This window comes from Barbus barbus, assembly GCF_936440315.1.
Source record: "Barbus barbus genome assembly, chromosome: 32".
Taxonomy (NCBI): Eukaryota; Metazoa; Chordata; class Actinopteri; order Cypriniformes; family Cyprinidae; genus Barbus; species Barbus barbus.
The window spans coordinates 3,332,712-3,345,466 of NC_136760.1; the positions used below are offsets into that span (position 1 = coordinate 3,332,712).

At 36.3% G+C, this 12,755-nt stretch overlaps 1 protein-coding gene across 1 annotated transcript in view; it reads left to right on the plus strand.

Annotated features, from left to right (window-relative positions):
- Positions 1-12,755, plus strand: part of LOC306852296 (transient receptor potential cation channel subfamily M member 4-like) — a gene marked incomplete at both ends in the record, with an annotated part of 45,082 nt that overhangs the window by 31,830 nt on the left and 497 nt on the right. The window contains 5 exons of the mRNA XM_079389008.1: positions 487-652; positions 746-927; positions 1,024-1,156; positions 4,341-4,413; positions 4,500-4,593. Of these exons, the coding sequence (XP_079245134.1) occupies positions 487-652; positions 746-927; positions 1,024-1,156; positions 4,341-4,413; positions 4,500-4,593 (648 nt within the window). The remainder of the gene's footprint in view (positions 1-486; positions 653-745; positions 928-1,023; positions 1,157-4,340; positions 4,414-4,499; positions 4,594-12,755) is intronic.

A 12,755-nucleotide genomic window follows, 5' to 3' on the forward strand; every position in this document is an offset into this window, starting at 1 on the left:
AAAGTCTACTCCTTTCATCCACTCACATCAAAAACCACTGACATATTTGTTTGTAGATTGTTTACACTTGTAAATGATGCTTCTGTGCAGATTTGGACGAGACATATTTTTCACTTTGACCAGGAGCAATGGTTTGAAGTTAAAACATCTTAAAGATGGATTTATTTATAATACACCAACAGCTTTTCACTTCACAAGATGTTAATTGATTGACTGGAATCGGTTATTAGTGGATTATTGTGATGTTTTTATCAGCTGTTTGGGCTCTCATTCTGACGGCACCCATTCACTGCAGAGGATCCATTGGTGAGCAAGTGATGGAACGCTACATTTCTCCAAATCTGTTCTAATGATGAAATAAACTCCTCTACATTTTGTATGGCCCGAGGGTGAGTGCATTTTGAGAATTTCTTTCTCTTGAAAACTAATATTTTACGACCTTTTGTTATCATGCACTAACTACATTGTGTCTGTGTGTGTGTTAAGCTGGGAAGTATTGGGATAGAGATTGCACAGATAATCTAACACTGATTAATGAAGGGAAAGAGCCATGTAGAGACACCAGCCACAACTGGCTTGTGGTCATTTTGCTGGTCATATTCCTACTAGTCACCAACATCCTACTAGTCAACCTGCTAATCGCCACATTCAGGTAATCGTTTGTCTATTTGCCATCTGCTGTAAATATTCATCAAATTATCCATCCATTTATGTGTTTCTCTTCTTGTTGTGTCTGTTTCTGCAGCTATACCTTCTCTAAGGTTCAGGAGCGCAGCGACACATACTGGAAGTTTCAGAGGTATAATCTGATAGTGGAGTATCATTCACGTCCAACTCTCGCTCCACCCTTCATCATCCTATCCCACATCAACCTCTTAATCAAAAGAAACTTACGCAAAGTGCCATCCACCAAAATCCACCGATTTGGTAAAGTTAGAAAACGATTACAGTTCAACAAGCTGATTTGTTGAAGATGAAATGTGATGTAAAGTAAAAACTGTTCATTTTTCACTTTTATAATAGCGGTGCAGTTGAAGGGTAGAGAGGCTAACAAGCTGGTGAAATGGGAGACCTTTCAGAAGGAGAACTTTCTGGCTCTCGAGAACAAAAAACGAAGAGGGACAGACTCTGAGAGGCTAAAACGCATGACTGCTAAGTGAGTCAGACTTTCATAAATTTTCCTACTGAAATAAGAATGTATTGTGTTATTTAGACATATTGTTACAACATTCCAGTAAGTATTTTCTGTGTGTGTGTTTGTGAACTTACAGGGGTGCACATAAGGTTTTTTTTTTTTTTTTGGTCTGGTTCTCATGAGAGCACATGGAGATTTGGTTTGGTGCTTACACTGCACATAGTGTGACCCATGTAATATATATATATTATACAGTCAAACCAAAAATTATTCAGACACCAGATATCATTTTTTTTCTATCTTTTTACTAGTGGATGCAGGAACACTATATTGCATTTATATAAGTGAGGATGGCAAAATAAAGTAAACTGTGATATACCCAAAAATACTTCATACAGTAAAATTGATACAAATTTGGGACCAAAAATTATTCAGACACTTTGACCTGACCATGTTTTGCTTAAGTGTTTTTCTAACTTTTTATACCACAGACTGAACAAAATGAAGCATTGCTTGGAAATTGGATGACTTAAATTGTTATTATCTAATTGTATACTTAAATTTAACAGCTGATTCAATACATGCCTTTCTATCAAAGTTATCTGACAATGTCAAGATGAATTTGTTGACACAGTTTAACTGAGTTCTTGGCATATTTTATTACCATTTTCTAAACTATAGCAAATAAACTGAGATAATGTGAGAAATGTTGGTGTCAGAATAAATTTTTGGTTGACTGTATAAAATAAACAATGAATAAAGCATGAAAATACTATCTTATTTCAAAATAAATGAGTATATAAAAAACGTATATATTACACTTAAAAAATACAATGTTAGCATTGAGTTTTTTTCCTTTTTTAAAATAATTTATTTAATATGAATTTAACATTTTCAGACCTAAAAATTTGGAAGGTTGCCAACAAGTAGGTCTATGCGTGAAGTGATTCAGTGAATGAAATTTTGTGAATGAAACAATTTTAGGTTTTGTGCTGAAACTGGCAACCTAGATTTATGCTTTCATTTTGAATGGAAATCTTATACAGTATTACAGTTTGTCAATCTAAAACGATGATTGTGCATTAACAGCTGTCAAGCATGTTGCTATGCGAATGAGTGGTCTGAACAGCACATTTTTAATTTTGATCCCACATGTGCCCCTGTGCACCACTTATGTGCACCCCATACAGTGGTGCTTGAAAGTTTGTGAACCCTTTAAAATGATAAATATAAATATGACCCAAATGATAATCTGATTTTCACACAAGTCCTGAAAGTTGACAGTCAATCCATTCAAAGTTAACCCCTTAACCTAAGTTTAACTTGAGTTAAAAATATGCTCTTTGTTACTTATTTGTTCTGGAAAATGATCCAATATTACATATCCGAGAGTGGCAAAAGTATGTGAATCTCTAGAATCAGCAGTTCATTGCAAGGTGAAATTAGAGTCCATCTGTTCAGAGGTGTTTTTAATCCGTGGGATGACTACCAGGTGTCAGTGTGTGCCTGTTTTATTTAAAGAACAGGGATCTATCAAAGTCAGATGTGAATCATGGCATGAAAAAAGGAGATCTCTGAGGACCTCAGAAGAAGAGTCGCTGTTGTTCATCAGGCTGGAAAAGGTTACGAAACCACCTCTAAAGAGTTTGGACTCCAAGGATTGTGTACAACTGTAGGAAATTCAAGACCCCTGTTACCCTCCCCAGAAGTGGTCCACCACCAAAGATCACTCCAAAAGCAAGATGTGTAATAGTCCGTGAGGCTGCAAAAGATCCCAGGGTAACTTCTAAATAACTAAAGGGCTTTCTCACATTGGCTAATGTTAATGTGCATGAGTCCACCATCAGGAGAACACTGAACAACCATGCTGTGCATGGCAGATTTGCAAGAAGAAAGCCGCTGCTCTCCAAAAACAACATCACTCTCCAGCTGTAGTTTGCTAAAGATCAGGTGGAAAATCCAGAGGGCTACTGCAGAAATGTTTTGTTGTAGTATCATGGTTTGGGCCTGTTTTGCTGCATCTGGGCCAGGGTGGCTTGCCATCATTGATGGAACAATGAATTCTGAATGATATCAGCAAATTCTAAAGGAAAATGGACATCTGGACATCTGCCCAAGAACTGGATCTCAAGAGAAAGCGGGCCATGCAGCAAGACAAAGACCCCAATTTGTTTTACCAAAGAATGATTAAAGAAGAGATGTTCATGTTTTATGAACGGCCCAGTCAAAGTCTGGATGTTAATCAAATTAAAAAGTTGTGGAAGGACCTGAAGCAAGCAGTTCATAGGAGGAAACCAACATCACAGAGTTGAAACTGTTTTGTACTGAGCAATGGGCTAAAACTCCTACAAGCGGTTATGCAGGACTGATCAGCAGTGACGAAACTTTACCTGCAGTTATTGCTGCAAAAAGGGGGTCAGACCAGATATCGAAAGCAAAGATTCACATACTTTTGCCACTCACAGATATGCAACACTCTAAATAAATAAAACAAATGACAAAGGACATATTTTGTCTCATTTGTTTGACTGGATTCTATTTGTCAGCTTTCAGGACTTCCATGAAAATCTGATGATGTTTTGGGTTAAATTTTTGAGATGTCAAATTCTAAACTTTCGAGCACCACTGTATATATATATATCATATTTGATCAATTATTAGGCTTTTATGCCTCATACAGTATAATATATAGTATGATGCTCATAGTTGAGGAGAAAACACACCACAGTTTTATTAAAGAAATTTTGTGCAGATGCTAATATTTATATGGCCAAAAATAAGATGAAATTCTGAAACCTCTTGAAATGTAATCATTGAGCTCTTTATAACAGTATAGAAGACCAACATAAAATCATATTATTTCAACATCTCCCAGTAAGATGATATTTAAATGCATGGTTTTATGATCAAAACTCTGTAGTTTCAAAACATACAATGAAGTATAATACAATGATGATCAAGAGATGAACCTGTGTCATATTTGATAAATTTTAACTCGGTTTTTCTTAAAAACAAAAAGGTATGGAGAATAAAGTTTGCTCATAACAATATAAATGTCATTGTTTACTTTCTAAAAATCAATAAAGATGTTTTTACAATTATACTAAAAGGCTTTTTACTAGCTAAAAACTATTAATCGTAGTTGATTACCAGAGTCATTACCTTCTTGTTCCTCAGATTAAAGCAGAATGTTGATGTGTTTCAGAGTGGATGGTGTCATCAAACAGGTTGGCGAGATCAGAGATGTTGACCGCAGACTACAAGCACTAGAATCAGATGTAAGGGCACATTATGTGATATCTGCGTTACACTGTATATTAGACTATATTAAGATGTTATTCATTGAGTGCTCATCTGTTTGCAGATGGAGTACTGTACATCATCTCTTCAGTGGATTATGGAAGCTCTGTCTCAAAGCAGTTCAGTGAAGAGCACTAAAGCACACCCGACTCGCAAAGGTACACCTGCTTATGTCACAATACTTCAATATATTTTAACACAGATTTTCCAACTGCTGGGTGACAAAAAAAAAGAGTGAAGGAAAGCATGTAAGAATAATAAGTGATTAAAAACAGGGGTTACCAAACTTAAAAACAAAGAAATAAAATAGTCGAAATATTGCTTATACCAGAAGAATAATTTGCTTTAGAATTTTTTTAATATGAAATTTGAATGGTATGACAATTAGAGATTAGACTGTACAGAAACTTAAATCTACACGCTAATACATACTATATACAGTCACGCAATGCTGATGTTGTTAACATTAACAGTTTGAGAACAAAGTATAACAATAATAGTAATTTGCACGGTTTGTGATACGAGCTAACCGATCGTTAGATTTAATCACCATTGGAAGTGCGATTTATTGTAATGCTTTTTTCCTCAGTTGGTCAGAGCAAACATGGCAGACGTGTTAATTACTTCTGATGACAAGATCAGGGGAAAATTCTTATTTGGGTCATATATTCCAAGATGTCAGCTAGAATCTGTGATTCCAAAGTGCAGTATCTACACTGGTGCGTTAGATTTATTCATGCTGGAGCCGTGCCGGTGCACAACCCACACAAGGAAGATAATTCCGCAAATAACTGCAATTGCAGGATTTCAAGCAGAGATGGCGACAAAGAGGCAACACTTTTGGACTGCAGTCATAAATTCTTAATTTTCAAATGTTCAAAACCTTAAACTTTAAACATAAAAAAGTTTAAACTAAGCTTTTATTTTCCCGGAATACTTTTGAAATGCTCTAAACTTCTATCAGTGTGTAAAACTCAACTGACTGTATAATTATGCATAGTTAGGGTAGAAAATTAAATAAAAATGTGAACTTTTAAAATGGTTACTTATTGTGTGTCCAATCAAATCAGTTGAGGACCACAGCTTTAGTGGATGTATTTGCCGTTGCCTGACAATTAGAAGATATTTTGGTAACGCTTTAGATCACAACCCGCAAAGAAGCACGTAAGTATACTGAATTTACAGTGTACATTTCTGTAATTATAGTGTACCTATAAAGAACGTAAGGGAACAATGTGTAACCTGCAAAGAACTGCGCAAGTAAACTGAAGTTACAGCGTAACTTTTTTTTGTAATTGTGTACCTATTCATTACCTCCGTGTAGGTATAGGGGAATATGCGACGTTTGGGGAATAAAGGGGTAACAACCTATAAAATTACAAATCATTTATACTGTAAGTATTTTGAAACTAAGGGGTACATATTCTAATATTACGTAGTATGTCCTAAACAACAATCTTTTGTTTGGGCGTGATTTAGACTATTTACTTTTTATAATTCTATACTGCTATTTTATTATAGGCCTAGGTATTTTTAATCATTCAAAGACAACATGGAGATTACTGAACAACAAAACTGGACATCTGGACTGGAAATGAGTTAATGAGTTTCAGCTACAATTTATAATTCACAAGTCAGCTTACCTTATGAAAGCTTATAACACACCAGCAAATTCCCAACACCACTATCACCAAATAACTTTGCATGATATACCACCAAGGTTCAACGCAGCTTAAAACAAGCTTTCCAGCTGTTCACAGAAAAAATACATTGTACAACATTTGTATTTCAATGGATGTATACTGTGCTGTTTTTATTTAAAAAAAAAAGGTTTTAATTTGGCCATCAAACAATTAAATTAAAGCTAGTGCAATATTTTTCTCTGTAATTAATATACACTTTTTCTGTGTTTAAGCCCAACTTGTTCCTCCCTTATTCCATGTAGTTACAGGGTAAATGCAACAGTTGGGGGCTGTAAATTAAAGTGGTGCTTGGTTACCTCCCTTGTTTCATGTAGTTACAGGGTAAATGTCTACAACAAATTGCTCTGAAATGATTGTTTATATATATATCATTAGGCAGTCGTGGCCTAATGGATAGAGAGTTGGACTTGTAACCCGAAGGTCGTGGGTTCGAGTCTCAGGTCCGGCAGGGATTGTAGGTGGGGGAGTGAATAACCAACACTCTCTCCACCCTCAATACCACGATTGAGGTGAGACCCTTGAGCAAGGCACCGAACCCCTAACTGCTCCCCGGGCGCCGCAGCATTGGCTGCCCACTGCTCCGGGTGTACACGCACTACTGTGTGTACACTTGGATGGCTTAAATGCAGAGAACAAATTCCAAGTATGTGTCACCATACTTGGCCACACACCACTTCCCCGTCCGTCCGTCCGTGTATATATACAGTGTATATCAGGTAATATTCCAATAAACATGGTGACTGTTTTATTTAATTCAAATATTTAAAATTTGGGTTTTTAAGCAAAGCAACTCCATACTTATACAGTTAAACCTTTGAAAAGCCTGTTTAAGAACAAATTTAAAATTGTTCAATTTGTTCATGTTTTTCACCCACTGACAAAGTTAAACTATTATGGCCAAACCATCACATCAATAAATACACAGTAATAAACACTGAAAGTCAAGATTAAACTATCTATTATAGCGAACTGACAGGGTTTTACCGTTTTGATCGACGTCCTCAAGCACCATTTTGACTAGTTCACAGTTCCCGGCCGCTCAGTGTTGTGAGAACATACTCGGACAAAACCCTCCAGTTATAAAGGAACAAATTCCAGTCAGTTTAAAAAATCTCTCTCCTCTTCACTTCGATTAGTTTTCTTGTATTTTCGACATATTCCTGTCATGAGCGCCGCAAACACTGACTTGTCTCAAGTGCCAATCAAGCCGTTTCCAGTTCCCCATCACCACATTCACTGGTCCAGTTTTAAATGAACACACTCCAGACAGTTTCAAAGTTGTCCCTCGTCTGCACTTCGATAATTATTTTTTTCCTGTTTTCTACACGTTTCACCGCAGACACGGATTTCGTCGCACTCAGAACCATTTGTGTTTGAACCTCCACATTCCTAACCAGGGTTGCCAGGTTTTCGCAACAAAACCCGCCCAATTTCTACTCAAAACTAGCCCAATGGTGTTTCAAGGGGGGAAACGTTGGATTGAAACAACCCAGAGTGTTTAAAAAGTAGGCCTACACAGTGCGTTTTTGCCAAATTTTTTGCAAATATAAGATTGTTGTTAGGTCATAGCCTACACACTACGTAATATTAGAATAGGTACCCCTTAGTTTCAAAATATTTACAGTAGAAATAATTTGTAATTGTACAAGTTATTACCACTTTATTCCCCAAACTTCACAATTTATTCCCTTATACCTTCACGGAGGAACTGAATAGGTACACTATAATTACACAAAAGTTACACTGTAAATTCTGTTTACTTGCACAGTACATTGCAGGTTGTAATCTAAAGCATTACCGATATTTTCATTTCCAGCCTAAACTGATTCATGGTTTATCTTTTTGTCATCAGCCTCAGGCATTTCAGCTTCCACTGAGAAATGAAAAAGAGCCTACTTTCCTGTATTTGTCTTCTGTCTCTCACTTTCACGGACACATGAAGCAAGAAGCTGCAGAGAATCAGGGAAACGAGGGGCGATGACTTGTCAAAAAAAACTCCCGTATTGTTCTGGTTTCCATTTTTAAACGGGTCACCCTCGCCTTTTCACGGTTCATCCTGCTCTTACAAGTTTAGTGCTCCCAAATGACCTGTCCTCATTTTGCATGTGATTGTGGGAAGGGAACAGGGCACAGAATGTCCTTGAACTTACTGTACAGTAAAAGGTCAATTATGTCATGTTACATTGATAATTACTTTTATTGTTAGGTTTTATTATAAGGTCAGGGAAATTTATATTATAAGGTCTTCATAGAATCTGATTTTATAGAGCTATAACATTGTTTAGAAGAATAAATAAATGTTTTTAAATTGAGGCTTAAAAGGATAGTTGACTAAAAAAAATTAATTCTGTCATTTACTCATGCTCAAGTTGTTCCAAACCTGTATGAATTTCTTTCTTCTGCTGAACATAATATATTTTGAAGAATGTTGGTAACCAAGTAGTTGCTGGTCCACATTGAAATGCTATGGAAGTCTATGGGGACCAGCAGCTGCTTGTTTGGAACAACTTGAGGGTGACTAAATTATGATTTTGGGGTGAACTATCCCTTTAAAAGCAGCAGTAGGAACAAAACCTATGAACAATTCGCATTTATTGATTATGTAGTCTTGGAACATATCTTGACACATATGTTACAGTGCATGAAATTAGCCTACTGTTCAATAGGGATGTTTTTATATATATATATATATATATATATATATATATATATATAGTAACTTTATTATTTGACAAACCAAACACCTTTTTTTTTTTTTTTTTTTTTTATAAATAAATGCCTTTTGAACTCAAATATGGAACTGGAATGCTGAAATTATTGTTTACATTTTAAAAATACTAAGACATTTTTCATAAGATGTACTGTAATTGCATTCTGTAACAATGTTCTATGATTTGGTTTGGGTCTTTATTCAGTTTTTGGATATTTGTTTAACTTTGTGATGCCATTTTTATAGTTCTTCATTGTCTTATTTGTGATATTGTATTATTTGTTTTGTATGAGACTTTTAATATACATTTTGAAACCATAACATCTGATGTAACTATTTATAGGATTGTAATGTTTTGGCAACCTCCGCAGAACAGAATCATCAGACAGAGAGGAGATAAATAGATTGCGTGTCCAAGTTAGCCTCTCGGATTTCAGGGGCAACAAAGATCCTTCCGCATGTTCTCACTTCCCCCACCCCTCTAAAACTAAAGCTATCCCAATGGACTCTCTGGACTTGTAGACCCCACTAAGTTTTCTGTCCTGTGTTAATGTATTATCCATTGAAACAGGAAGTTTGGGCCGTACAGTTTGTCACTTAAAAAAAAAAAAAGTGGCAATAGGTTATAGTTATGTGAAAGCTATGGTAGAAACTGAGCTTTTCAAAACTCCAAATCAGTTGAACCAATTGCTCACTATTTTAAAACACTCCAAACGCACACGCTGGCGATACACCAAATGGTCAAATATGCTGTATACATAATGCAAATGTTTTTTCTTGAAAAAGTATTATTAACTTTATAATAATCATTCTAACTCCATCAAATATTAAGTGTCGGTATATGTGTTCTTTTATGAGTCGTTATCATGTTGGAATACTGCCCTGCGGCCTAGACTCTGCTTCAGTATGTCACAGTACACGTTGACATTCATGGTTCCCTCAATGAACTGTAGCTCCCCAGTGCCGGCAGCACTCATGCAGCCCCAGTCCATGACACTCCCTCCACCATGCTTGACTGTAGGCAAGACACACTTGTCTTTGTACTCCTTACCTGGTTGCCGCCACCCACGCTTGACACCATCTGAACCAAATAAGTTTATCTTGGTCTCATCAGACCACAGGACATGGTTCCAGTAATCCTTGTCTTCAGCAAACTGTTTGCGGGCTTTCTTGTGCATCATCTTTAGAAGAGGCTTACTTCTGGGACGACAACCATGCAGACCAATTTGATGCAGTGTGCGGCGTATGGTCTGAGCTCTGACAGGCTGACTCCCCACCTCTGCAGCAATGCTGGCAGCACTCATATGTCTATTTCCCAAACACAACCTCTAGATATGACGCTGAGCACGTGCACTCAATTTCTTTGGTCGACCATGGTGAGGCCTGTTCTGAGTGGAACCTGTCCTGTTAAACACGCTGGTCTTGGCCACCGTGCTGCAGCTCAGTTTCAGGGTCTTGACAATCTTCTTATAGCCTATGCCATCTTTATGTAGAGCAACAATTATTTTTTTCAGATCCTCAGAGTTCTTTGCCATGAGGTGCCATGTTGAACTTCCAGTGACCAGTATGAGAGAGTGAGAGCGATGACACCAAATTTAACACACCTGCTCCCCATTCACACCTTAGATCTTGTAATACTAACGAGTCACATGACACTGGGGAGAGAAAATGGCTAATTGGGCCCAATTTGGACATTTTCACTTAGGGGTGTACTCACTTTTGTAGCCAGCGGTTTAGACATTAATGGCTGTGTGTTGAGTTATTTTGAGGGGACAGCAAATTTACACTGCTATACAAGCTGTACACTCACTACTTTACATTGTAGCAAAGTGTCATTTCTTCAGTGTTGTCGCATGAAAAGAAATGATAAAATATTTACAAAAATGTGAGGGGTGTACTCACTTCTGTGAGATACTGTATGTACAGTTACTCTTTTTTTATATTTATGGGAACCATATTCCAAGTAACAGAACATCAATAAAGTACAGTCTTTTTCAACAAATTTGTTCGTGGACACGGTAAAAAAAAGTTGATCCTTACTCACTTGACGTGATGTATAATCATGTCTTAGTCCCACATAAACAAGCTTTTCAAAGAAAAAACAAGGAGTATGATACTTGTATACCTTATAAATATATACCAACAATCATAAATGTAATTTAACCTTCACCGGCAGCCAAAATAACTTTCTATGCATATCACTAACACTTGCCCAAAACTGATAATGAAGCACTAGCCTGGCTGCTCTGTTCTGTTATGTTCTGAACCATCTGAAGTATTTTTTAGGTGTTTCTCTGAAGCACTTGACCATACCATAGGGCAGTACTCAAGATGCGATAAAACTAATGACTGTACCACATCTTTTAAAAGTGAAGATGGGATAAATGCAGAACATTTCCTGACCACCACTATACCTTTCCCCATAGTGCTGCTTACTATATAATCTATATGTTTGGACCAGGATAACGTATTGCCAAGCATCACACCCAGCAACTTAACATGTTACTTGTTCTATTGGCACCCCGTTAATAAATAAATTCAAATCAGCAGCCTTAGTCATACTATTTTTGTTACTAAAAACAATACATTTAGTTTTTTCTAAGTTTAAAATCAATTTGTTAATTCGAACCCACTTCATAATTAACAACTCATCACTTAAATTTTCCTTAAGCTCAGTTAATGTATGTGCCGTGGAGAACATTGTAGAATCATCAGCATACATAACTATATTTGCTTTATCAACAACATATGGTAAATCCTTTATAAAAATGGAAAACAATAATGGACCTAAACAACTACCTTGTGGTACACCACAATATATATTTTTAGCCTCCGAGAAAGATCCATTATGAAACACTTTCTGTTTTCTATTAGAAAGATAACTTCCAATCCAGTAAAGAGCTGTGAGTGAAAAACCATAACATTTTAGTTTAGCAATAAGAATATCATGATCAATAACATCAAAAGCTGCTGTATAGTCTAATAAGACACCACAGACCAATTTCTTATCATCTTGGCATGCTAACCATTCGTCTGTCATGTGTATAAGAGCAGTACTTGTGGAGTGTCCAAGGTCTGTAACCATGTTGTGCATTAGTAAATAATCCATTGATTCTAAAATATTGTAAAATTTGTTTAAAAATAATTTTTTCCAAGAGCTTACTCAAAATAGGAAGAATACTAATTGGCCTACAATTAGATCCTGAAAAATCCGTTTTTCCCTTTTTAAGTAATGGTATAATTTTAGATTCTTTCCATAGACTCGGATATACACCACTAAGCAAACTGTTAAATATCTATTAAATATGGTAAATTGGTTGAGCGAGCTGATTAGCTACTGTTTTTAGCAATTTGCCATCTATGTCAATCCTGGTAAAGCAAATTAATTAAACATTTTGGAATACTACTGAGAAATGAGAATAAAAATAAGCTCAGGCTGCCACAACAACAGGAATAAAGGAATTTCTGGAAATGACTTGTTTTGAGCACCAGCAAACCCAAAAATGAATGTTTTTGTTCAGTATGCATTGCATTCTATGTCAAAGACTGATGAGCGAAAACAAGCATGGCTTGCAATGCTTAAGATGAAATACTCCCCAAAGAAGGTATAGTGTTCTTATCACATTATGGACAACAAGATGCCCTAGTTTCCCAGTATGAGTCAGGAAAGAATTGTGAAAAAAATAAATAAATAAAAAAAAAAACTTCTAGCAGAACCTGTGGAGAGTGTTTAGATATTAAAATCTTCCAGAAAGTGAACACACATCTATTTCATTTTCACTGTCCAGTGACGTAAATGGTAGCAGGTGCAGACAGCAGCAGATACAAGGGTATGCCGTGAGTAAGATGTATAGAGGTGACCTTTAGAAAAGGACCTGATATAGGAAAAGCAAGAGCAAGCGAGCGA